Source organism: Mobula hypostoma, chromosome 18 (assembly GCF_963921235.1).
Source record: "Mobula hypostoma chromosome 18, sMobHyp1.1, whole genome shotgun sequence".
NCBI classification, from domain to species: Eukaryota; Metazoa; Chordata; class Chondrichthyes; order Myliobatiformes; family Myliobatidae; genus Mobula; species Mobula hypostoma.
In genome coordinates this window covers 54,155,530-54,181,985 of record NC_086114.1, presented here as the reverse complement: position 1 = coordinate 54,181,985, position 26,456 = coordinate 54,155,530, and the positions used below count along the sequence as shown (strand labels likewise).

General features: G+C 48.1%; 1 protein-coding gene across 8 annotated transcripts in view; it reads left to right on the top strand.

The window, feature by feature from the left end:
* Positions 1–26,456, top strand: part of LOC134358546 (AP-3 complex subunit beta-2) — a 170,397-nt gene that overhangs the window by 92,097 nt on the left and 51,844 nt on the right. For all 8 annotated transcript variants that reach the window (XM_063070901.1, XM_063070897.1, XM_063070899.1 and 5 more), the window contains 7 exons: positions 624–678; positions 2,028–2,099; positions 2,177–2,239; positions 11,395–11,527; positions 12,990–13,099; positions 14,800–14,976; positions 23,271–23,457. In XM_063070901.1, the coding sequence (XP_062926971.1) occupies positions 624–678; positions 2,028–2,099; positions 2,177–2,239; positions 11,395–11,527; positions 12,990–13,099; positions 14,800–14,976; positions 23,271–23,457 (797 nt within the window). The remainder of the gene's footprint in view (positions 1–623; positions 679–2,027; positions 2,100–2,176; positions 2,240–11,394; positions 11,528–12,989; positions 13,100–14,799; positions 14,977–23,270; positions 23,458–26,456) is intronic.

The following is a 26,456-nucleotide window of genomic DNA, read 5'->3' as shown; positions in this document are numbered from 1 at the left end:
GATGTGTGTCGATCCCTTCATAGCCACTGTCATTATTGGGACAGCTCCCGCTCTCTTCAGTGAGCAAGGGAGACCTACACTGCTCGTCCCTCATCCCCTGCCACCTTCTGCACTGTTGATGGGGTCCAGGAGTTGGATGGATTGTGGATGCAAATCCTCCTCCTCCTGTTCGTTCCAGGAGCAATCCCACTAACTAAGCTCCCGCTTCCACACTCCCTCAGGATTAAACAGACAGATGCTTGCATTTGTAGAATGGCTTTCACAACCTCTGCGCTCTCCCCAAGTGCTCTGCACCAGCTGGGGTCTACTGACAGATCGCGTCGTCAGCAACACCGCACCCAATCTGTACACAGCAAGATCCCTCAAACTGTGCCATGGCAACAACCCACTCATCAGACTGTATGCCATTGGTGCAGATACAGGCACTTTCCAGGAGGACAGGGAGAGCTCCCAAGCTCTGGAGTACTGTCGAGGGATCTTGGTCCAAATTGTCCGTGCATTCCCTGTGTCCTCCTTGTTTGGAGCATAGAAAGTCTGAAGTTGTGGCATGTGTGCTTGGGGTTTGGGGGTTACGGCTCGTTCACCTGTGCTCACTCCCTCTTCCTCTCTGACTTTCCACATAGTGAGGTGCAGTACGTGGTTCTGCAGAACATTGCCTCCATGTCGATCAAACGCCGGGTGAGTCACTACCCTGATCGCTCGAGCAGAAGTGGAGATAAGACTCTGTCGGTCTGATGCGATTATCTGTGGGTTGTTGAACATTATTCTATTCACCAGCGATCTTCACCTGACTGTTAACTCCCGATTGTGAGGGAGGGAGGCCTAACGTTGGGGGTTAAGTCAGCTTTGCGAAGGGATGCAGCAGGTAGTGCAGCTGCCTCACGGCTCCAGTGGCCTGGGTTCAATCCTGGTCTCCAGTCGTCGTCCATGTGGTTTGCACACTCCCAATTGTGTGGGGTTTTGTTGGGTGCTCCAATTTCCTCCCAAGTTGGAAAGTTACAGCATATTTAGCCACTGTAGATTGCTCTTGGTGTGTGGGTGAGTTGTGGAAGCCTCGGGTGGGGGGGGTTGGTGTTGATGGGAATGTGGGGAGAATAAATGGGATTAATGTCAGTGGGTGGTTGATTGTGAAAATTGAGTTGGCTGGGGGGGGGTGCGGGTGTTGGAGGAGGGGGCCTGTATCCATACTGTGCAACTCTGATGTTCAGGTACTCCGAGGGAGGATAACGCACTGGTGGGGTAATCACCAGACCAGTTCAAGAGGAACCATGAATGTAGCTCAAATTGTACAAGAATGAATGACTGTAGGGTCTGAAGGGATTGTGTTGCTTGAAGATCTGAAACTTAAGGGGAGATTTAGCGGAGGTACTGAAAATGAAGGAAGGTTTTGCTAGATCTGAGAAGAAACTGGTTTCATTGGTGACCTGATGAGAAAGGTCAAAGGTAACTGGAGCTGGGGTTTCACAAAATGCTGGAGGAACTCAGCGGGTCAGGCAACATCTATGGAAAGGAACATTCAGTGCTTCGGGCACATCAGATGAAAAGTCAACTGTTCATTTTCCCCTACAGATGGGGCCTGACCTACTGACTTCCTCCAGCACTTTGGGTTTGATTCTGCAGAGTTCCAGCATCTGCATTCTCGCATGTGTCTGATGCTGGGTACAGGTCTGTAAGTTGCTGGGGGCTACGACGTTCTGTCAATGACATAGGGTAGATTCAGCAGTGATCTTCCATAGGGAACAAGGTGCACACTTAAACCTGCAGGGACCCGACTGGAGAGCAGTGATTAGACTCATCATTCCCTCAGTGAATGACAAGGTGTGAAGAGTGGAGTGTTGTCTATGCTGTGCATGGTCCACGAGCAGCAAGTGATAAGGAGAATAGAGGGGGGAGACCAGGGATGGTGGTGTGGAGATCTAATTGAAGTTGTCGTTCATATCTCTGTGTGTGGTCCTTGATTCAAGCATAGAGTAGCAGGTTACTATCGGCCAGAGACTCTTCATAATCTTCAGCTTTTTATTCCTCAGGGAATGTTTGAGCCTCATCTGAAGAGTTTTTACATCAGGTCCACAGACCCTACCCAGATTAAGGTGCTGAAGGTGAGCCACTGTTACAGACAATGTTGACTCTCTACGATGAGACTACATTTTGACTCTTCTTTCCTTGTCTTGCACAGTTGGAGGTGCTGACAAACCTGGCCAGTGAAACTAACATATCAACGATTCTCCGGGAATTCCAGGTGAGGAGGAGCGGAGCCTCAGACTAGAAAAAGATCCCTTTAGAACAGAGATAAGGAGGAATTTCTTTAGCCAGAGGGTGGTGAATCTAGTCATAGTCATAGTGATACTTTATTGATCCCAGGAGAAATTGGTTTTCGTTACAGTTGCACCATAAATAATAAATAGTAATAAAACTATAAATAGTTAAATAGTAATATGTAAATTATGCCAGGAAATAAGTCCAGGACCAGCCTATTGGCTCAGGGTGTCTGACCCTCCAAGGGAGGAGTTGTAAAGTTTGATGGCCACAGGCAGGAATGACTTCCTATGACGCTCTGTGTTGCATCTCGGTGGAATGAGTCTCTGGCTGAATGTACTCCTGTGCCACCCAGTACATTATGTAGCGGGTGGGAGACATTGTCCAAGATGGCATGCAACTTGGACAGCATCCTCTTTTCACACACCACCGTCAGAGAGTCCCTTTCCATCCCCACAACATCACTGGCCTTACGAATGAGTTTGTTGATTCTGTTGGTGTCTGCTACCCTCAGCCTGCTGCCCCAGCACACAACAGCAAACATGATAGCACTGGCCACCACAGACTCGTAGAACATCCTCAGCATCGTCCGGCAGATGTTAAAGGACCTCACTCTCCTCAGGAAATAGAGACGGCTCTGATCCTTCTTGTAGACAGCCTCAGTGTTCTTTGACCAGTCCAGTTTATTGTCAATTCATATCCCCAGGTATTTGTAATCCTCCACCATGTCCACACTGACCCCCTGGATGGAAACATGGGTCACCGGTACCTTAGCTCTCCTCAGGTCTACCACCAGCTCCTTAGTCTTTTTCACATTAAGCTGCAGATAATTCTGCTCACACCATGTGACAAAGTTTCCTACCGTAGCCCTGTACTCAGCCTCATCTCCCTTGCTGATGCATCCAACTATGGCAGAGTCATCCGAAAACTTCTGAAGATAACAAGACTCTGTGCAGTAGTTGAAGTCCGAGGTGTAAATGGTGAAGAGAAAGGGAGACAAGACAGTCCCCTGTGGAGCCCCAGTGCTGCTGATCACTCTGTCTGACACACAGTGTTGCAAGCACACGTACTGTGGTCTGCCAGTCAGGTAATCAAGAATCCATGACATCAGGGAAGCATCCACCTGCATCGCTGTCAGCTTCTCCCCCAGCAGAGCAGGGCGGATGGTGTTGAACGCACTGGAGAAGTCAAAAAACATGACCCTCACAGTGCTCGCTGGCTTGTCCAGGTGGGCGTAGACATGGTTCAGCAGGTAGACGATGGCATCCTCAACTCCTAGTCGGGGCTGGTAGGTGAACTGGAGGGGATCTAAGTGTGGCCTGACCATAGGCCGGAGCAGCTCCAGAAGAAGTCTCTCCAGGGTCTTCATGATGTGGGAGGTCAATGCCACCGGTCTGTAGTCATTGAGGCCGCTGGGGCGCGGCGTCTTCGGCACAGGGACGAGGCAGGATGTCTTCCACAGTACAGGAGCCCTCTGGAGCCTCAGGCTCAGGTTGAATACATGGCGAAGTACTCCACATAGCTGAGGGGCACAGGCTTTGAGCACCCTGGTACTGAATCTGTGGAATTCATTGCCACGGACGGCTATTATTCAATATATTTAAAACGCAAGTTGATACGTTCTCGATTAGTAAGGGCATCAAATGTTGTGGGGAGAACGCAGAATAATGGGGTTAAGAGGAAAAATAAATCTGTCATGTTCGAATGGCAGGGCAGACTTGATGGGCTGAATGACCTGATTTTGCTTCAGTGTCTTTTGATTGTATGGTTTAAAGTGACCAGTCTGATTCAGACAGTCAACAAGTCACCTGAAGTTGGATGACTCAGTTCTGGGCCAGGAAGGCTGCAGTGACCGCAGGGCGAAGATGAGATGTGGTTTCTCAAGTTTACGGGTCTGGTTGCATTTGTGCAGCTGTCGGGGTGGGAGTGATTGGGGAGTTGTAGTGGCATCAGCTGGACACTCGGGGGCACTGCTGTGCACTAAGTGCCAGTGACTGTTTCACCTGAAAGGTCCATCTGGGTCCCTGACTTGGGGAGGGGAGGGAAGGGGTAAGAGGACAAATATAGTCACCTCAAGACAAGTGGTCAGTGGAGACAGAAGAGTGGCCAGGAAATCACAAGGGGAACAATCAGTTTGGAGTGTTGAAAGGAGCAGGAAGGTTGATAGGGCGGTAAAGCAGGCATGCTTGCCTTTATGAGTTGAGTGATTGAGTTCAAGAGTTGGGAAGTTATATTGCGGCTTTATAAAATTCCAGTTAGGCCACATCTGCATTCAGTTCTGCCCCCCCCCCCCCAAACAACCATTATGGGAAAGATTTCAAGGGTTTAGAGAGTATGCAGATCTGGTTTACCAGAATGCTACCTGACTTGGAAGACATTTACTATACAGAAAAGTTGTACAATCTTGTTTTCTCTGGAGTCGGGAGAAGTTTGAGGTTTATAAGATCATGTGAGGCATAAATAGACATGCAGTATCTTCATCAGAGGGTTGAACTGTCTCATACCAGAGGACATGGTGAGAGGGGATCTAGGGGATCAAAGGAAATGTGGTTTCTTCACAGGCTGTGATGGGTGGCTGGATGTGCTACCTGGAGTAATGGTGCAGCCAAATACAACTGAGGTGTTCAAAATGTTCTTGGGTAGGCATATAAATATCCTTGAAATAAAGGGAATAGTTGGTAGAAGGGATTCATTTAGTTGGGCTTTCAACTTAAAATTTGTTAGGGAGAAAGTAAAGTCTGATGTAGCAGTACTTCAGTGGAGTAAGGGAAAATACAGAGAGGAGTTGGCCAAAGTAACTTAGAAGGAGCTGCTGGGCAGGGATGTCAGCAGAGCAGCAATGGCGTGCATTTCTGGGGAGAATGAGGAAGGTGCAGGACATGTGTATTCCAAAATTGAAGAAATACTCAAGTCAAAAGAAAGGGCATACAACAAAGCAAAAATTAGTCGGAAGATAGAGGATTAGGAACTTTTTAAAACTTACAGAGAGCAACTAAAAAAATCATTAGAAGGGAAAAGATGAAATATGAAAGCAAGCTAGCAAATAATATCAAAGTTTTTTCAAGTATGTTAAAAATAAAAGAGAAATAAGAGTGGATATAAGACCACTAGAAAATGAGGCAGGAGAAATAATAACGGGGGATAAGGAGATGGCTGATGAACTAAATGAGTATTTTGCATCAGTCTTCACTGTGGAAGACACTGGCAGTATGCCTGATGTTGTAGTGTATGAAGGAAGAGAAGTGGGTGCAGTTATTGTTACAATACAGAAGGTGCTCAAAAAGCTGAAAGATCTAAAGGTACATAGATCACCCGGACCAGAGGAACTACACCCTAGGGTTCTGAAAGAGGTAGCATTAGAGAATGTGGTGGCATTGGCAATGATTGATCAAAAATCATTGGACTCTGCCATGGTGCCAGAGGACTGGAAAACTGCAAATGTCACTCCATTCTTTAAAGAAAGGAGTAAGGCAGCAGAAAGGAAATTATAGACCAGTAGCCCCACTAACCCATTGACTCAATCCCCCACTTACTCTCCCACAACCTTATTCTCCCAGCATTCCCATTATCTGTCCTCAGGATCCATCACTCACCCACATATTTCTGCTAATTAACCTACCAGCCTGGTCATCTTTGGGATTTGGGAGGAAGCTGGAGCAAGGGAAAGCCACAGAGTCAGAGGGTGGATGTGCAAACTCCACACGAAGTCAGCACTGAACCAGGATCGCTGCAGATGACAGGCAGTGGCTCTACAGGCTGTGCAATGTTGCAGCAACTTCAGAGTATCGTTTAACTTTTATTTTCTTTCCCCCATATTGTTGTAAGACAGTAGATGTTTGAACTGGGACATGCGAGCACACTGAATGAAAGGAAACACAGTAATTGGCAAGGAAATGAAATGTGGTACATTATGCATCACATGATCAAATTCATCAGCTGGGTTGTTGTGTGATTAGATCTCCAGGAGTACATCAAGGCAGAACTGGAGCCGAGACGTTTACAAGGGGATGTTAATTAAACAGACGAGTGGAGCGTTGGGGGCGGTGGGGGGGTGGTGGTGAGAAGAAGCAAATAGGTCAGAAGCTGCCTGCTGTGAAGTGTAAACCCAAAACAGTACAGGAGCAATGGTATAAAGCTGTCCCTCAGAGCTGTAGGTTCTGTTTGAAGAACATTAGCCTTTCAGTGGGTGAGGACAGTGTGCTCTCTGACAAAGATAACAAGGTTCAAGATTGTTTGTTGTCATTGTTCAGTGGACGAGTGTAAAACAGTACAAAATAATTGTTTCATCGATCCCATGCAGCATGAAAACACAATAAAGAAACACAATAAACTTAAGAATAAAATCAACGCTATGAAACGCAATGTACAATAACTGTTGTATACATGGACTGCTTTTATGTATGTGAAGTGACGGTGGGTGATGTGTATGGAGGGGTGGTGGGGGTAGGTTAGTGGGTGAAGGTGTTGATCAGCCTGACAGCTTGGTGGAAGTAACTGTTTTTGAGTCTGGTGTTTCTGGCGTTGGTGCCACATAGCCTCTTCTCTGGGGGTGGGAAAAACAGTCCATTTAAAAAAAAGGATCTAATGCTTAGAAAGGGTCTCATGCTTTCCTGGCATATGTGATGAATAAACTCTTCTCGGGCTTCCAGCTGGGTACAGATGTTGATTATAATCGACGTTTCAATGACGAACTCTGCCATCTTCGTCAGGGATGATGCCTAGACAGGTCTAGTCCGGCGGTATTTATACCCCCGTAGTCCGTCCCTCCTGATTTCTGTAAGCAGGGTGGGTGGGATCCTGCGTGATATTGCTGGTCTTTTTCCGGCACCTTTCTGTATACATGTCCTGGATGGTGAGTAGATGGGTGCTGGTGATGCATCGGGCAGCTTTAACCACCTATTACACAGCTCTCCTGTGTGTCCCAGTCAGGCCAGCTTGGGTATTCCCCGCTTCCCACTTCACCCACGTACAGAAATCCCAGGATTTAGAGTCATACAGCAAGAACAGATCCTAAAGGCAACCTGCTCCATGCTGACCAAGACATCCTTCAAAGAATGTCCCACATTAAGGGTCTTGTCAGCATGGATTCTCGGGTGAGCAACCTTCCCAGGAGTTCCCTGTTTGACCAGTTTGCCTTCTGGTGGCCTCCAGGAAGCCTATGGACGAGTAACCATCTCTCTTTGATCTGAATGCTTCAGTTTAAACGAGAGGTCAGACTGAGGTCTTATGGGTATTGGCTCCAATGTAACTCAAGTAAAGAAAGCCAGGCTGGCAACAGTAGGGAACACGCACAAAATGCTGGAGGAACCTCAGCAGGCTGGGCAGCATCTATGGAAAAGAGTGCAGTCCACATTTTGGGCTGAGACCCTTCAGCAGGACTGGAGGAAAAAAAAGATGAGGTGCAGGTTTAAAAGGTGAGGGGAGGGAGAAACACAAGGTGATGGCTGAAACTGGAAATGGGAGGGGTGAAGTAAAGAGCTGGAAAGTTGATTGGTGAAAGAGATACAGGCTGGAGAAGGGGGAATTTGATCGGAGAGGACAGAAGGCCATGGAAGGAAGAAAAGGGGGGCAGGAGCACCAGAGGGAGGCGATGGGCAGGCAAGGAGATGAGGTGAGAGAGAGAAAAGGGGATGGGGAATGGTGAAGGGGAGGGGGTGGGACATTATTGGAAGTTTGAGAAATCGCTACAACACTAGGGCTGGTGGAGCAGCTGCCAGAGGGGTGAGATGACTTCCAGATTCCATGGTTGAAGAGGAGATTCTGCATTCACTTTTCATCTTTCTTAAACAGGACAGAAACAGGCCATTCAGCCCATCGAGTCTGTGCTGACTACCAATTATTCATTTACAGTATTCCTACATTAATCCACTTCTTAATTCCACCCCCCTCCATTCCCATCAATTCCTTCCAGAATCTCTCACACAGTTTCTCACCAGGGATGATTTATAGCGGCTAGTTAACCCACCGACCTGCGCACTTTGGAGCGTGGGAGGAAAATGAGGCCCTCGGGATGTGGGTTTGGTGAGAGGGAGCCACAGTCACAGGAAGAACATGCATATTGCCCGTAGACAGCACCCAAGACAGTGTCAGTGTCACAAGCTCTAGATTAATCTCTTGGTCACTTTGATTTTAATGGATTTACCTTTGTACAGATTAATTGTGATTTTTTTCATGTGTCAAAGACTACATAAATTAGAATGGAGAAACAATTTGTGGATATAAAAGGAGCAGGAAACAGGACTAATGGGTTTGCGTTACTAGAGGCATGCATAGATTCATTGGGAAAAGATTACCTAATTTTGTGATGTAGTCCTGTGTAGTCACCTTTGCAAGTAACCAGATGGAAATCAGGGAGAGGGTTTGCATGAAATTTTTATTCTTGCCTTTGTTTCGAACGGTTTTGCTAAGTTGTTGCTTCGGGTAGCTGGGGAGGATGGAGACTGAACCTTGAGTGATGAGACCTTCCATTGACAGATCCCCGGGGAGAACTGCCAGCCCTGTTCTCAATGTCTCCAACGCAGCTTGTCCGGAATGAGCAGTGGTGTAGAGACTTGACTCCGCTGTGGTAGACAGCTTGTAGAGTTCTAGAATCATACAGCGTGCAAGCAGGCCATTTGGCCCAGCATGTCAATGTTGACCACTGGCCACCTGTCTGTTTTAGTCCCATCTTCCAGCACAAGTTCTATACAGTTCTGTGATGCAACTTCTACCACTCCAGCAGTGTGTCCCAGGTGCTCAGCACTCTCTGGGTGAAAAAGATCTCCTTCTGACTCCTCTGTATGTCTTCCCATTGACCCTAAACCCGAGTTCTCTAGTTTAATTCACTTCTGATGAGGGCAAAAGATTCCTGCAGTCTAGCTCCTCATAATTTTATATACAAGGAGTGATTGATAAGTTTGTGGCCTACAGTAGAAGGAGTCAATTTGAGAAAAAACCTAGCACATTTATTTTTCCTACATTTACACACCTAGTCCAGTGGTCGTGGAGCATACGGATCCCTTCTTTGTAGAAGACGGCATCTTGGACCTTCAGAAAGTAGTCCAAAGTAGAAGAAAGCCCTTAACTCTGAGTGGAGTCATCGGGACGCCATCATGACAGTGTTTTTTTAGCAGGCTTTCTTATTTTTATGAGGCTGAGTTGCTAGCTCGACGCTCAACCCAGCACGGATGGAAAGTGTGCAAGGGAGCCGGCTGGATTCAAACTCGGGAACCTCCGCTCCAAAGTCCGGCACTGATGCCACTATGCCACCAGCCAGCAGTCCACAGCAGGGGTGGTTGATAAGTACATGGCCTAAAGTAGAAGGAGATGAGGAGAAACTTCAAACTTTAGCATTTTCACTCAGAGTTGAACTGCACGTGCATGTAACGAGAGCTGTATAACTCATCGGCGGGAGGAGAAGATGGCAGTGCGCCACGCGTGCGCAGCTCTCCGGTGAAAAATGATATCATATCCATTAAATAGGGGCCGTGGGCAATTCTGATTTGATGGAGAATGGACGTGAAAGCACAGAGGAACATCTGGAGAAATTTCTGAAACGTCCGTTCACTGCTGTTGTTACTGTGTGGTCGTGAATCTTTCAGAGGGTAGGCCTCAAAATCCCCGGCCTTGCCTGCTTTTGGCAACCGAGAAGGAGGTCGAATCGTTCGGACAGAGATGCTGCTCAGTACTCGGTGTCAGAGAGCTGATCAGAGCTCGAAGTTTTCGGATGACTCAGAGTCAGATTGTGGTCGGCATGGCAGGGAGAGTTTTTCTTCCTTCTCCCGTCTGGATGTGATGTGGGACATTTGAGAAACTTTGAACTTTACTGTGCTCACGGACTTCTTCATCAAGTTATGGTATTGTTACACTGTTTGTAACTACATGTTATAATTATGTGGTTTTGTCAGATTTTTCAGTCTTGGTTTGTCCTGTGTTTTGTGATATCATACCGGAGGAAATAATGTATCATTTCTTAATGCATGCATTACTAAATGATAATAAAAGAGGACTACGTGTCTTCATAATCATAATCGTAATTTCCTTCTACCTTAGGCCATGAACTTATCAATCACCCCTGTTGTGGAACGCCTGGAGGTCCAAGACGCTCTTGATATTTGCACGTGGTGTTCAACTCTGAGTGATAATACAGGAAGCTTGAAGTTAATAACTCATCTCTTTCTACCCTAGGCCACGAACTTATCAATCACCCCTGCTGTGGACCACTTCTACAAAGAAGGGATCCGTATACTCCATAACCGCTGGACTAAGTGTGTACATGTAGGAGGGGGACTATGTTGAAAAATAAATGTTCTAGATTTTCTAAAATTGACTCCTTCTACCTTAGGCCACAAACTTATCAATCACCCCTTGTAATTCAATCATATCTCCTCTGAATATCCTCCCCCCACCCCCCAGCCTCCACCGATCAATGAGGATTCAGCAATTGCTCATCAATGAGGACTGGTATGTGTTCTCCTGAATTTCCTTTCCTGAACTCCACAAACAACTCCTTGGTCTTGCTGGCATCTAGTCCCAAGGTTGTTACAACATCACTTGACCAGCCAATCTGTCTCTATCCTGTGTGCTTTCGTGTTGTCCTCTGAGATTTTTCCAACAACAGTGATCTCATCAGCGAACTTGTGGGTGGCGTTTGAGCTGTGCTTAGCCACACAGTTATGAGTGCAGAGGGAAGGGAGCAGCAGGCTAATCACCTAGAAAGCAAGGCACGCCGAGCTGTAAGTGAAAATCCAAAGAACACAGATGCTGGAAATCTGAAGTAAAAACAGAAAAAGCTGGAAATGCTCAGAAGGTTGGGTAGCCTCTGCGGAGGCAAAGGGATGGTTGATGTTTTGGGTCCAGATCTGACATTAGGATCTATGTAATGCCACTGATGGTCAGCACAGACTAAATAGGCCTTTTCTTGCTCTGTGACTCACCAGCTATCTCCCTCACTGTAAAAGACTGATCAAAGAGCCAGATTTCAAGGCACAAATGAGGAGGAGGTGAGAGATGGATTGGGGTGGGGGGGGGCGGGGAGATAAACTAAAGGAAGGAATTTCAAGGCCAGGCCACTGATTCTGAAGTGATTAGAGGCCAGTGTTGCGAGAATCGAGCAGTACAACCTGACTATCCAGCCAGCACCTTTCCCCACCTCTCTAGACGTACATCAAGAGCCAGGACAAGGACTTTGTGGCAGCCACCATTCAGGCCATTGGCCGCTGTGCTACCAACATCGATGAGGTCCGGGACACCTGCCTTAATGGCCTAGTCCAACTGCTATCCAACAGAGATGGTAAGTACCTGCTGTACCTAATAATGTGATCAGTGAGTGTATGGTCATTGTCTTCTGCAGCTGTAGCTCATCCACTTCAAGGTCGACGTGCTCCGAGTTTGGAGATGCTGTTCTGCACACCACCGTTGTAACATGTGGTCATTTTGAGTTACTGTTGCCTTCCTTTTGGCTTGAACCAGTCTGGCCATTCTCCTCTGACCTCTCTCATCAGCAAGGCGCTGCCACTCACTGGATATATTTTTGTTTTTCCCACCACTTTCGGTAAACTCCAGAGATTGTTGTGTGTGAAAATCCCAGGAGATCAGCAGTCTTCTGAGATACTCAAACCACCCTGTCTGGCACCAATAATCATTCCAAGCTCAAAGTCACTTAGATCACATTCTTCCCCATTTTTATGTTTGGTCTGAACAACAACTGAACCTCTTGACCACATCTGCATGCTTTTATGCATTGAGTTGCTCCCACGTGATTGGCTAGTTAGAAATTTGCATTAATGAGCAGGTGTACCTAATAAGGTGGCCACTGAGTATTTCCTTGCACACGTCACTGACAGAGTTGGGTTCGAGTGAGAGCTTCTGACAGCATCCTTCCTGTTCATAAGCTCCTGATTAGTCAGGGTGTCAAACGTTACAGGGAGCAGGCAGGAGAATAGAATTGAGAGATGTAATAGAAGAGCCATGATAGAATGGCAGTGGAGACTCGATGGGCTGAATGGCCTAATTCTGCTCCTTTGTCTTATGATAGAAGATCTCACCAGCACTGTGTCCTCCCCATTCTACCTCCTACTATTCTGCTGTGGCTACCGGAGTGCCACAGTGGCTTAGCGGTTAGTGCAACACTATTTACAGCTCAGGGATCGGGCTTTGGAGTTCAGTCCCGGCACCTTCTGTAAGTAGTCTCTGTATGTCCTTCCTGTGGAATGCCTGGGATTTCTCCAAGTGCTCCACTTTCCTCCCGCATACCGGGTAGGTTAATTGGTCATTGTAAATTGTCCCTTGATTAGGTTAGGGTTAAATCAGCGTTGTCGGGGGTTGCGGGGCGGGGCGGCACAACTCTTAGGGCTGGAAGTGTCAATTACATGCTGTACCGCCAAGTAAATAAATACTGGTAATCCCGTCAAGGCACGAGAGACTGCGCCTGAAATAATCTGGTAGAGGAGTTCACTGGGTTGAACAGCTGTGGGAGAGATCTGATCCAGGGTCTTGACCCAAAATAACGACCGTTCCTATCTCCCACAGGTGCTGCTTGACCTCCAGCAGATTGTTTCTTCCTTTGCAATCCAATGGCTTTGTTTCTTACCTGGCAGACTGACGGAAATTCTTCTGATACTCCGTTCTGTCTTTGCTGGGGAGTCTTCCCACCGCTCGGACCCTCCCTTGTGTGTTGTACATTTGCCCACAGTGTGACGAATGGTTGCTGGGGTTCCCCAGTGCTTTGTAACGATGCTGCCGTTCCATTGCAGAGCTGGTGGTGGCAGAGTCCGTGGTCGTCATTAAGAAACTGCTGCAGATGCAGCCTGCGCAGCACAGTGACATCATCAGGCACATGGCAAAGCTCATCGACAACATCATGGTGAGTGGCGGCCAGGACCCGTGTCCGAGACCTGTCCACCCTGTTCTGCCGTAGCCACGTGACTCGCCAACTCCCTGTCGCTGGGTCACCGGAACTGTGGGGAATGCACCTTTACCGGCTATGCCGCTGAGCTGCCGCACATTGAGAAGTGGAAGGCAGGGGCTTTCAGGCCAATAAAAGTTGTCTCATGGGGCCCTGAATTCACATCTGAGAAGATTATAACAAGGCTCAGTAGATTTCGGACACAGTTAGCAGCTTTCTCAGTTTGTTCAGAGCTGATTTGATTGAGAAATGCATATTGCAGAACATGCAACAATGCAGAACTCCCTCAGCACTGCACCTGCTTCTGTGGGCAGGTCACTGGAGCGGGACTTGAATCTATAATGTCCTATCTCAAAGGCAAGAGTGTTACTGCTCAGCCATGGATTACACCGTCCGGGACTGGTAGAAGATACCCAGAGGTCCATCCTCATTCTGCTGTTTCTTCCAATGTAATGACATCAGCTTTATTTGGGTGAAATAATATCCACCATTTCCAGCTTGTTTTGTGTCCCTCTAAATTTTCCAAGGGCTCCCTGGAGTGATCCAGGTCTGTAACTGCGTCAGGAGCACAGAATGATTTCACTTTGCACGCCCCACTGCTCTCAGAGAAATTGGGCAATAGTGTCCATCTTTGTCTGCACCACCAGGTTTCATGGACAGAGCGCTGGAATTCCCGTGGGGGGAGGCTTAACTCTGAAATCATCCACCCCTCTGTCCCACTATCTGGGACAAAGCTCACTCTCGTCTCCTTGGATTCCAGTCCAGCAATCCCCCCTAGATGCCCTGATCTCCGATCCGTCCTCCCAACCCCAGCTCCCAGCCCATTCCTCACCTGCTACCTCACGCTCTGATGCACATCACAAGAGACCTGGTTTCCTCACTGTTCTGCTTTATGTCTCTCATTTTGGCAGCTCTGTAAGAGCTGTCTGTTCTGTTTTCATGCTTGTTTGGGTTACTGTTGAAGATAAGAGAGAGGAGAAATGTGTGTCGTCCAATTAGGATGGTCGGATTAGGGAAGTTTCTCTGGTAAGGGACACTAAGGTTGGGCTTGGGGCTTTTGTTCAAGAGGAGGTGAAGAGAGAAGACTCTTGGGAGAACGGGTCTTGGCATATGATCCGGTGGGAGACCTGTTTGTTCGAGATGGATTGCACGTGATGTTTGGAAGGTGCTGTGTGCTTTCACGTTGACCGAGGGCCCAGCGTGTGAGTGACAGAGAAGTTCAAGATGAACTCCAACGTGTGCACATTTGACTGTTTAACTAAAATGGGTCCTTTTCTTTTTGTTATTCTTTACTAACCCTTTAGTTAAGATTCCTAATTATAATTCCTTTAATGGTATGCAGTTATTTGTTATGGTATGTCTGTTATTTCGTGGCATTAATTTGTAACGGTAGCAAATGACACAGCATCCACACAAACTGAGGTTTGGAGGGGGGTCGAGCGCACCTCGATCTCACGAGTTTGGTGGGACTGAAGGTTGTCTTCCCTAGATTTATGAAGCCAAGAAAACCAGGCAGTTTCACTTGTAATAGAGCGTCCAACCCATGTTAACCTCGCATTCTTGGAGCAAATATATTTGGGAGCAGTGGAATTTCTGTTCCAACCTCTTAACTGATGAATTTTCCCTGATCCACCCCCCTCCTCCTTTCCTTTGAGTAGGTACCAATGGCCAGGGCCAGCATACTTTGGCTAATCGGCGAGTATTGCGAGCACGTGCCCAAGATCGCACCTGACGTACTACGGAAGATGGCCAAGTCCTTCACCAGCGAGGAAGACATTGTGAAACTGCAGATCATTAACTTGGCTGCCAAGCTCTACCTCACCAACTCCAAACAGGTGAGTGGGGTTAACATGAAGGTAACAGGTGATGGCATAGAGCAGGGGTTTCAACCTGCAGTCCACAGACCCCTTGGTTAATTGGAGGGGTATAAAAAAGGTTGGGAACCCCTTGCATAGAGAGAGCCACACACAGGCGATAGGATTTCAAATTATTAGGACTGATTTTTAAGATTAGCTTTAATCATCATATCTGCATCGAAATATCAAAACAGTGAAATGCATCGCTTTGCATCAATGACCAACGCAGTTACAGTCTAAGAGTTGTGCTGGGGGCCGCCCACCAGTGTCGCCAGGCTTCCGGTACCAGCATAGCATGCTCACAACTTTCTGACTCTAACCACATGACCCTGGAAAGCGAGAGGAAACCAGAGCATCTGGAGGAGACCCATGCGGTCATGGGGAGAATGTATAAACTCTTTACAGACAGCAGTGGGAATCAAACCCAATCAGTGATTGCTGGCAATCTAAAGTGATTGTGCTAACTGCTGTGCTACCATGCCACCCACCCCCTTTGAGAACGTCATGTCCCTCTGGCCCTGAGCTTGAAGTTAAAATGTAATTGGCAAGTTGACTGACTCTGAAGGATAAATGATTGAGTTGAATGGGAATTCCTGCAAAATGGAAGAAGTATTAATCATTTCCCTTCACTGATAAATCTCCAACATGGATAAAAACATTCTATTTTGAACACACATTAGATTAGGCAGGAGTTCAGCTGGTCCAGCAACCTATTGAACACTCCGTGGTGGTCACGGGCCCAGGAATAAACACATGGTCCCTTTCCTCCATCACCTCCTCATTCCCTCCCAGCAGACCTTTTAGGACAGATCCTGGGAGAGAGAAACCCAGGACCAACTGGGAATGAACATTTGGAAAAATTCTCTTCGATCTTCATGATCTTTGGAATCTCATGGAGATTCACGCTATCTGTCCTCCCATGGGATCCAATGAGAAACCAGTGCAACTTCTTGTTAAAGGTGTAGTGGTCTCTTGGAACCCCGTATGGTAGCTCTGACAATGTCTCTATGGGAGTGTTGTAAATCTGCCTTCCTAAGCAGATATAATGTGACTCCTGCTTAGTTGAGGTCCTGAATGTGTGGTTCTCACCTTAAACCTATGTCCTCTAGTTTTAGACCTCCCTACCCTGGGAAAAAGACTGACCATTCGCCTTATCTATGCCCCTCATGATTTTCTAATCCTCTGCAGTTACCCTCTGCTCCAGGGAAAACATTCCCAGCCTATCTAATACTACAAAATGCTGGGGGAACTCAGCATGACAGGCAGCATTTAACTTCTTTCCAGTCCTGATAGAGTCATAGAACAATATAGCCCAGAAACAGGCCCTTAGGCCCATCTAGTTTATGCTGAACTATTGATCTGCCGAGTCCAATCGACCTGCACCTGGATGATAGCCCTCTATAACCCTCCCAAACATGTACCTATCCAAATTTCTCTTAAATGTTGAAATCACACCGGCATCCACCATTTCTGCTGGTAGCTCATTCCACATTCTCACCATTCCCTGAGTGAAGAAGTTCCCCCCTAAACATTTCACCTTTCACTCTTAACCCATGACCTCTTGTTCCAGTCTCACACAACCTCAGTGGAAAAAGACTGCCTACATTTACCGTATCTGTACCCGTAATTTTGTATCTCTCTATCAAGTTCCCCCTCATTCTCCTTCACTCTAGGAATAAAGTCATAACCTATTCAACTTTTCCCTATAATTCAGATCCTCAAGTCCTGGCAACATCCCTGTAAATTTTCTCTGCACTCTTTCAATCTTATTGATATATTTCCTGTAGGTAGGTGACTAGAACTGCCCACAATAGTCCAAATTAGGCCTCACCAACATCTTCAGCATAGCATCCCCACTCCTGTACTTTGATTTATGAAGGCTAATGTGCCAAAAGCTCTCTTTATGGACCTGTCAACCTGTGGTGCCACTTTCAAGGAATTATGGATTTGTATTCCCAGATCCATCTGTTGTACCATATTCCTCAGTGTGCTACCGTTCACCGTACAAGTCCTACCCTGGCTTGTCCTTCCAAAGTGCAACACTTGTCTGCATTAAATGCAATCTGTCATTTTTCAGCCCATTTTTCCAGCTGGTCCAGATCCCATTGCAAGCTTTGACATCCTTCTTGCTGTCATCTACGCCCCCTACCTTCTTAAGTTACCTTGTGAGACCTTGTCAAAGACAACATTCAAAGCCTTGCCTTCATCAACTTTCTTGGTAACTTCTTTGAAAGTTTGTCTAACATTGGTTAGATGTGACCTAGCATTCACATAGCCATGTTGACTATTCTTACTCAGTCCCTGTCTATCCAAATACTTTAGAATACCTTCCAATAACTTACCCACTACTGATGCTATAAGTCATAGTTTCACGTGCTGATCCATGCCCTAAATCAAGCCTTTCCCACAATACTCCTTGCATTGAAATATGCACAACTCAGAACCTGAGTTCCACCATTTCAACCTTTTGATTCCTGACTTTGTATATGGGCTTAACAACATCTCACCCCACAACCACTCCACTGTCTGCCTCAGTAGACAAGCTCTCTTGCCTGTCCCGTCTGTGCACTGCCCTGTTCTGTCCTGTCTGAGCACTGCTCGGTAGACAAGCTCTCTTGCCTGTCCCGTCTGAGCACTGCCCTGTTCTGTCCTGTCTGAGCACTGCTCGGTAGACAAGCTCTCTTGCCTGTCCCGTCTGTGCACTGCCCTGTTCTGTCCTGTCTGAGCGCTGCTCGGCAGACAAGCTCTCTTGCCTGTCCCGTCTGAGCACTGCCCTGTTCTGTCCTGTCTGAGCGCTGCTCGGCAGACAAGCTCTCTTGCCTGTCCCGTCTGTGCACTGCCCTGTTCTGTCCTGTCTGAGCGCTGCTCGGCAGACAAGCTCTCTTGCCTGTCCCGTCTGTGCACTGCCCTGTTCTGTCCTGTCTGAGCGCTGCTCGGTAGACAAGCTCTCTTGCCTGTCCCGTCTGAGCACTGCCCTGTTCTGTCCTGTCTGAGCACTGCTCGGTAGACAAGCTCTCTTGCCTGTCCCGTCTGAGCACTGCCCTGTTCTGTCCTGTCTGAGCACTGCTCGGTAGACAAGCTCTCTTGCCTGTCCCGTCTGTGCACTGCCCTGTTCTGTCCTGTCTGAGCACTGCTCGGCAGACAAGCTCTCTTGCCTGTCCCGTCTGTGCACTGCCCTGTTCTGTCCTGTCTGAGCACTGCTCGGCAGACAAGCTCTCTTGCCTGTCCCGTCTGTGCACTGCCCTGTTCTGTCCTGTCTGAGCACTGCTCGGCAGACAAGCTCTCTTGCCTGTCCCGTCTGTGCACTGCCCTGTTCTGTCCTGTCTGAGCACTGCTCGGCAGACAAGCTCTCTTGCCTGTCCCGTCTGTGCACTGCCCTGTTCTGTCCTGTCTGAGCACTGCTCGGCAGACAAGCTCTCTTGCCTGTCCCGTCTGTGCACTGCCCTGTTCTGTCCTGTCTGAGCACTGCTCGGCAGACAAGCTCTCTTGCCTGTCCCGTCTGTGCACTGCCCTGTTCTGTCCTGTCTGAGCACTGCTCGGCAGACAAGCTCTCTTGCCTGTCCCGTCTGTGCACTGCCCTGTTCTGTCCTGTCTGAGCACTGCTCGGTAGACAAGCTCTCTTGCCTGTCCCGTCTGTGCACTGCCCTGTTCTGTCCTGTCTGAGCACTGCTCGGTAGACAAGCTCTCTTGCCTGTCCCGTCTGTGCACTGCCCTGTTCTGTCCTGTCTGAGCACTGCTCGGTAGACAAGCTCTCTTGCCTGTCCCGTCTGTGCACTGCCCTGTTCTGTCCTGTCTGAGCACTGCTCGGTAGACAAGCTCTCTTGCCTGTCCCGTCTGTGCACTGCCCTGTTCTGTCCTGTCTGAGCACTGCTCGGTAGACAAGCTCTCTTGCCTGTCCCGTCTGTGCACTGCCCTGTTCTGTCCTGTCTGAGCACTGCTCGGTAGACAAGCTCTCTTGCCTGTCCCGTCTGTGCACTGCCCTGTTCTGTCCTGTCTGAGCACTGCTCGGTAGACAAGCTCTCTTGCCTGTCCCGTCTGTGCACTGCCCTGTTCTGTCCTGTCTGAGCACTGCTCGGTAGACAAGCTCTCTTGCCTGTCCCGTCTGAGCACTGCCCTGTTCTGTCCTGTCTGAGCACTGCTCGGCAGACAAGCTCTCTTGCCTGTCCCGTCTGAGCACTGCCCTGTTCTGTCCTGTCTGAGCACTGCTCGGCAGACAAGCTCTCTTGCCTGTCCCGTCTGTGCACTGCCCTGTTCTGTCCTGTCTGAGCACTGCTCGGCAGACAAGCTCTCTTGCCTGTCCCGTCTGTGCACTGCCCTGTTCTGTCCTGTCTGAGCACTGCTCGGCAGACAAGCTCTCTTGCCTGTCCCGTCTGTGCACTGCCCTGTTCTGTCCTGTCTGAGCACTGCTCGGCAGACAAGCTCTCTTGCCTGTCCCGTCTGTGCACTGCCCTGTTCTGTCCTGTCTGAGCACTGCTCGGCAGACAAGCTCTCTTGCCTGTCCCGTCTGTGCACTGCCCTGTTCTGTCCTGTCTGAGCACTGCTCGGCAGACAAGCTCTCTTGCCTGTCCCGTCTGAGCACTGCCCTGTTCTGTCCTGTCTGAGCACTGCTCGGTAGACAAGCTCTCTTGCCTGTCCCGTCTGTGCACTGCCCTGTTCTGTCCTGTCTGAGCACTGCTCGGTAGACAAGCTCTCTTGCCTGTCCCGTCTGTGCACTGCCCTGTTCTGTCCTGTCTGAGCACTGCTCGGTAGACAAGCTCTCTTGCCTGTCCCGTCTGTGCACTGCCCTGTTCTGTCCTGTCTGAGCACTGCTCGGTAGACAAGCTCTCTTGCCTGTCCCGTCTGTGCACTGCCCTGTTCTGTCCTGTCTGAGCGCTGCTCGGTAGACAAGCTCTCTTGCCTGTCCCGTCTGAGCACTGCCCTGTTCTGTCCTGTCTGAGCGCTGCTCGGCAGACAAGCTCTCTTGCCTGTCCCGTCTGTGCACTGCCCTGTTCTGTCCTGTCTGAGCGCTGCTCGGTAGACAAGCTCTCTTGCCTGTCCCGTCTGTGCACTGCCCTGTTCTGTCCTGTCTGAGCGCTGCTCGGTAGACAAGCTCTCTTGCCTGTCCCGTCTGAGCACTGCCCTGTTCTGTCCTGTCTGAGCACTGCTCGGTAGACAAGCTCTCTTGCCTGTCCCGTCTGAGCACTGCCCTGCTCTGTCCTGTCTGAGCACTGCTCGGTAGACAAGCTCTCTTGCCTGTCCCGTCTGTGCACTGCTGTGACATTTTCCCTGACTAGTAATGCCACTCCAATCCCTGATGAAAGTTGTGTTGATTCCTCCTCTTAGATGCTGCCTGGCCTGCTGAATTCCTCCAGTATTTTTGTGCATTGCTCTGGATTTCCAGCATCTGCAGAAATTCTTCATATTTACGAATCCCAGCCTATCCTGTCTTTCCTTGTAACTCCAGTCCAGCAACATCCTTGTGCACCTTCTTTAGCTCAAACACGTCATTCCAATACGTGGTGATATGAACAACACCAGCTCAACCAATGATTTGCACAGCTGTAACGTGACTTCCCCAATACTACCTCTCACACACTAAAAGATGAACTCTTGGTCTACCAATCTACCTCATCATGACCCTTGCCCTTTGTTTGTCTGCCTGCACTACACGCTGTCTAACTATAATGCTATATTCTGCAATTAATTTAATATCAGAGAATGTATACAGCACACATCCTGAAATTCTTACTCTTCGTAGACGTCCATGAAACCGAAACCCAGAAGAATGAATGATGGAAACATCAGAACCTCAACACCCCTCCCCCCATACATAACCAGCGGCAGAAGCATCAACCCACTCCCCCATACCCCCACTTGCGACAGCAAAAGCACTGACCCCTCCCCACTACCCATCCCCCACCGTGCAAGAAATAGCAAAAGCCCACCTCCCTCCCTCCCCAAAGAGACCTCGATCTAGAGTGCATCAGAAACTGTAGTCCATAAACCAGAACTTCGATATCTCAGACAGCCTCTCTCTCACCATCGAGGGAGAGAGAGATCGCTCCTGGAACAATGAGGGCGGTGACTAGCAAGTTGCTGTTCCGAGGTTACTATCTTCTGCAAGACCTCCGACTTGAGGACGAACAGGCTCTCACTCACCATCGAAGGAGAGAGAGATGGATCGTTTTGAGTACTGGGGCTTTCTTCCAACAGCAGCACGCACTGCCTGCTGTCCTGATATTTCAGTCTCCCATGACACTTCAGTGAGGAATCAGGTTGTCTACGGTGCACATCTTCCGGGTCGTTCCTGGAAGTAGTAGCAAAGTGCCAGGCCACACAGCTGGTCTGAAGATCCAGTGCTGCGAAGAACTGTAGTTTGAGCTGAGGATCATGGACTCTGACAGAACCTCAACCATCTTGAAAAGAAAGGAAAGGCACAAGAGAAGAAGAGTAAACTGTTTCATGGACGAACTGGAAGAAGTTGCCTGGGTCTGCAAAAACCGCTGGCGTCATCTTTCCGCACTCCTCCTCCCTGCTGTTTTCTCTACTTCGATCTCCTTGTGTATGGAATGATCTGTGAGGATAGCATGCAAACCTAAAAGCTTTTCACTGCATCTTGGCACATATGACAATAATAAACTGATACCGATAATTAGTGTCCTTGACCCTCCCATGGACTGCACCTCCCCTGCTTGTATGATTGACCTAATTGGACACCCCTTGCCAGCAGATCAAGGACAGTAACAGCATCTCAGAACATTAACCTTAAAGATAACCAGTGAAGCAAATAAAGCTACAGCATTGTGGGCCGAAGGGTCTGTATTGTGCTGTAGGTTTTCTATGTTTCTATGCTGGTAGTGTAGCGGTTAGTGCGACGCTCTTACGGCTCAGGGGGTCAGTGTTTGGAGTTCAGTTCCAGTGTTCTCCGCAAGGAGTCAGTACGCCCTCCCTGAGGAGTGCCTGGGTTTTCTCTGGGTGCTCCAGAGTCCAAAGACCTGCTGGTTGGTAGGTTGTAAACTGTCCTGTGATTAGGCTGGGGTTGATTTGCTGGGGTTGCTTTTCTGTGCTGTATCTCTAAATAACAAGTGAAAGAGATACAAGTGTTCTCTGATTTGTGAAAGGGATGTATTCTTGGAAAATAGTTTGGAGAGTGGAACTTTGTGTGAAGTGAAAAGGCCAGGCTAAATATATTGTAGATAATTTGGTACAGTGTGTTCCTGTGTGAAAGGAGGATTCACTATATTCTGTATAGTGAAAAAATAGTTTTGTAAGTCAGAAACATGTATCTCAGAGATACAGTTCTGTGCAAAAGCCTTGGGTGTGTGTGTGTGTGTGTATATATATATATATATCTAGTGAGCCCAAGACTTTTCATAGTACTGTATCTGTCAACGTGGAGTGGACAGCAAGTTTGTAAATCTGACCGGAACAACGGATATTGGGAATGGTGAGGGTGGAGCACCGCAGGAGGGGTGAGGAACAGGTGGCAGAGAAGGGGTGCTGGGGGCAGGTGCAGACACACCCAGCCCTGAGGCACCAGGCAAGGTCATTAGATTCCAAACAATTGGTTTATTGATCATTACAGAATGTCTCTGGTGCTTCCTGCCCCCTCTCCTCTCCCTCCTTTGCCAAACCATGATAAACCCTGCCCAATTCCCACTCTCAGTCCACAATAGAGACCCAGATCAGAATCAGGTTTTTCATCACTCACGTCTGTCATGAGATCTGTTTTTTTGTGTGGCAGCAGTGCAGTGCAATACATAAAGTTACTACAGTACTGTGCAAAAGTCTTGGGCCCTCTAGCTATACATATGTGCCTAAGACTTTTGCACGGTACTGTAGAGCAGCAAAAAAAAAACAAATAGTTTATAAATCTAGGAATACCTGCACTCAACAGGTAGGCAGCATTAGCTGAATGATTGCAACCCCTTCTGACTTTATATTCCCCTGTAATGTGAGCAGCTGCACATCCTTCTGTTTTATTTTAAAGATACAACATGGTAACAGGGCTTTTTGCCAAGCCTGCACCACCCGGTTACACCATTGTGACCAATTAACCTGCTGCCTTGTGCATCTTTGGAATGGGGGAGGAAATCCATTGGGTCACGGGGACGATGTATAAACTCCTCACAACCAGCCACTGAACTGAGCCCAGGTCGCTAATGCTGTAATTGTGTTACGCTAACAGCTGAGCCCCCAAGGTTGTCCGCTGTCTTGTTTTCAGCTTTTTTTTTCTCCCCGCCATTTGGAAGCTGTGTCCTGTGATGTGAATTTGAACTTGCTTTTGATTCCAGACCAAACTGCTGACCCAGTACGTTTTGAACCTGGCCAAGTATGACCAGAATTACGACATCCGTGACCGGGCTCGCTTCATTCGCCAGCTCATCGTCCCCACGGAGAAGAGCGGTGTGCTGAGCAAGTACGCAAAGAAGCTGTTCCTGGCCCAGAAGCCTGCTCCCGTGCTCGAGTCTTCCTTCAAAGGTAGGAGGGATCCATGCACGGCAACGTGACCCCTGACTGGTGGGGCAGAAATGGGTCAGAGTGGTCTGTCGTGTGTGGGTGTGTTGTGGGTTTCTTGGGCGGAGTCAGAGGGGTTCTGAGGTTGGGATAGACTCTACAGGTTAGTATAAAGCTCACCCTAGGGTTGCCAATTTTCTCACTCCCAAATAGGGGACAAAAGTAGCAGTCAAATACAGGTCACTTGGTTTACCCTGAGAAAGACTACCATGACCATGAAGCCTTACACGGGCACCTGTGTGCGCAAGTCGATTTTTTTTTTCTACAAATCGGTTTGGCTCAATCTTCCTGATTCTGCTAAGTGAAACTACACTGTACATACATTATTTCTACTTTATATAGGCTGTGTATTTATCATATCATTCCTGCTTTTACTATATGTTAGTGTTATTTTGGGTTTTATGTGTTATTGGTATGATTCGGTAGGTTAGTTTTTGGGTCTGGGAACGCTCAAGAATTTTTCCCATATAAATTAATGGTAATTGCTTCTTCGCTTTACGCCATTTCAGCTTATGAACGGTTTCATAGGAACGCTGTACCTTAGCAGGGGAAATACGGGACAAGGGTGGTCCCGTATGGGACAAACCGATTTAGCCCAATATACGGGATGTCCCGGCTAATATGGGACAGTTGGCAACCCTAGCTCACCCTCTCCTCATTGGGACGGGGCTTGATTGCAAGACCAGAGTTTCAGAGAAATAAGAACAGTAGTGGACTGATCTAGCCTTTCTGCTCCACCTCTGATCAGGTGGTGTTTGATCTCAGCACCATTTTCTTGCAGTGCTCCACCTCCCCCACCCGATCTCTGGATTACTGTAGACAACTGCAGGCCTGTGTTTAGACTCATCGACTGAGCCTCCACGTCAGACGATTCCAAATGTTCACCAACCTCTGCATGATGAAATTTCAAAGTGCAAAATAAATTTATTATCAAAGTACAAATATGTCGCCATATACAACCCTGAGGTTCATTGTCTTGTGGGTATACTCAATAAATCCATAATAGAATAATAACCATAATAGAATCAATGAATGCCAATGCCTACAAAAGATAACAAATTGAAAATACAAAAAGAATGAAATCATAATAATAAATAAATAAATAAGCAATAAATATCGAGGACATGAGATGAAGAGTCCTTAAAAGTGAGTCCATATGTTGTGGGAACATTTCAATGAAGGGGCAGGTGGAGTTGAACCCCTGGGTTGAAGGGTAATAACTGTTCCTGAACGTGGTGGTGTGGGACCTGAGGCTCCTGTACATTCTTCCTGATGGCGGCAGTGAGAAGAGAGCACGTCCTGGGTGGTGGGGGTCCTGATAATGGAGGCTGCTTTCCTGCGACAACACTTTGTGTAGATGCGCTCAATGGTGGGGAGGGCTTTACTTGTGATGTTCTGAGCCATATCCATTAATTTTTGTGGGATTTCCCCCCCCCAAATCAGTTTTCTTTTTATTTATCGTAGGACCGTGCCCCCCCACCCCCGGTCCTATCTCCTCAGCCAGGGGAAAAGTTCTCCCCACATGTGACATGTGGCAGCAAATTCAGACTCACTGGACGGCTTCGCAAGCAACTCTGGCCTGTCGAGCCCTGCAGAATTTTGTCAGGCCCGTTGAGGTCTGCCCTCAGTCCATTGGGGGGGGGGGTGAGGAAGCTGTAGGCTAGATGGGTGAGAGGGTGCAGACTCAATGGGGCAAAGGGTTATAGACCAGGTGAGAAAGAGGAGGAGAACTCTGAACTTGACTACAACTCATGTTTTCAGTATTATTATATATTTGCATATCAGTTGTTTGTCAGTCTTGATTTATGTATTGTTTTTTATAAATTCTACCGTATTTCTTTATTTTCTTGTAAATGCCAGCAAGAAAATGAATCTTAGGGTAGTATATGGTACCATGATAATAAATTTACTCTGACCTTGACTCTGAATTTGACCTGGTGGGGAGGGGTTTGATTGGCTGAGAACCTTCATTCTTCACCCACTATCCTCCATGACTCACCAACGACTCAGCTTGAGTTGAACCAACAGCTGGAGCACCCCATTACTTTCCTTCCCCGGAGGAACATGGGAGTCGAGGGAAGGCCAGGGTTTAATGTCCCTTCACTGCTGCTGTGCCTCTACCAGTAGTATAGTCCCAAAGTTGGAGGTTATTCTTGGGCTCAGGTGCCAGTGAACTGGGTTAACTTACAGGTGGTCTGGCAATCCTAACCTTACTATTAAACCTGCCGATAAGGGGGGTGCTGTTGTAGTCTGGCGTACTGACCTCTACCTTGCCAAGGCACAGCGACAACTCGCGGATACCTCCTCTTATTTACCCCTCGATCGTGACCCCACTGAGGAGCACCAGGCCATTGTCTCCCACACCATCACCGACTTTATCCGCTCAGGGGATCTCCCATCCACTGCTACCAACCTTATAGTTCCCATCCCTCGCACTTCCCGTTTCTACCTCCTACCCAAGATCCACAAACCTGCCTGTCCTGGCAGACCTATTGTCTCAGCTTGCTCCTGCCCCACCGAACTCGTTTCTGCATACCTCGACACGGTTTTATCCCCCCTTGTTCAATCCCTTCCTACCTATGTTCGTGACACTTCTCACGCTCTTAAACTTTTCAGTGATTTTAAGTTCCCTGGCCCCCACCGCTTTATTTTCACCATGGATGTCCAGTCCCTATATACTTCCATTCCCCATCAGGAAGGTCTCAAAGCTCTCCGCTTCTTTTTGGATTCCAGACCTAATCAGTTCCCCTCTACCACCACTCTGCTCCATCTAGCGGAATTAGTCCTTAATCTTAATAATTTCTCCTTTGGCTCCTCCCACTTCCTCCAAACTAAAGGTGTAACTATGGACACCCGTATGGGTCCTAGCTATACCTGCCTTTTTGTTGGCTTTGTGGAACAATCTATGTTCCATACCTATTCTGGTATCTGTCCCCCACTTTTCATTCACTACATCAATGACT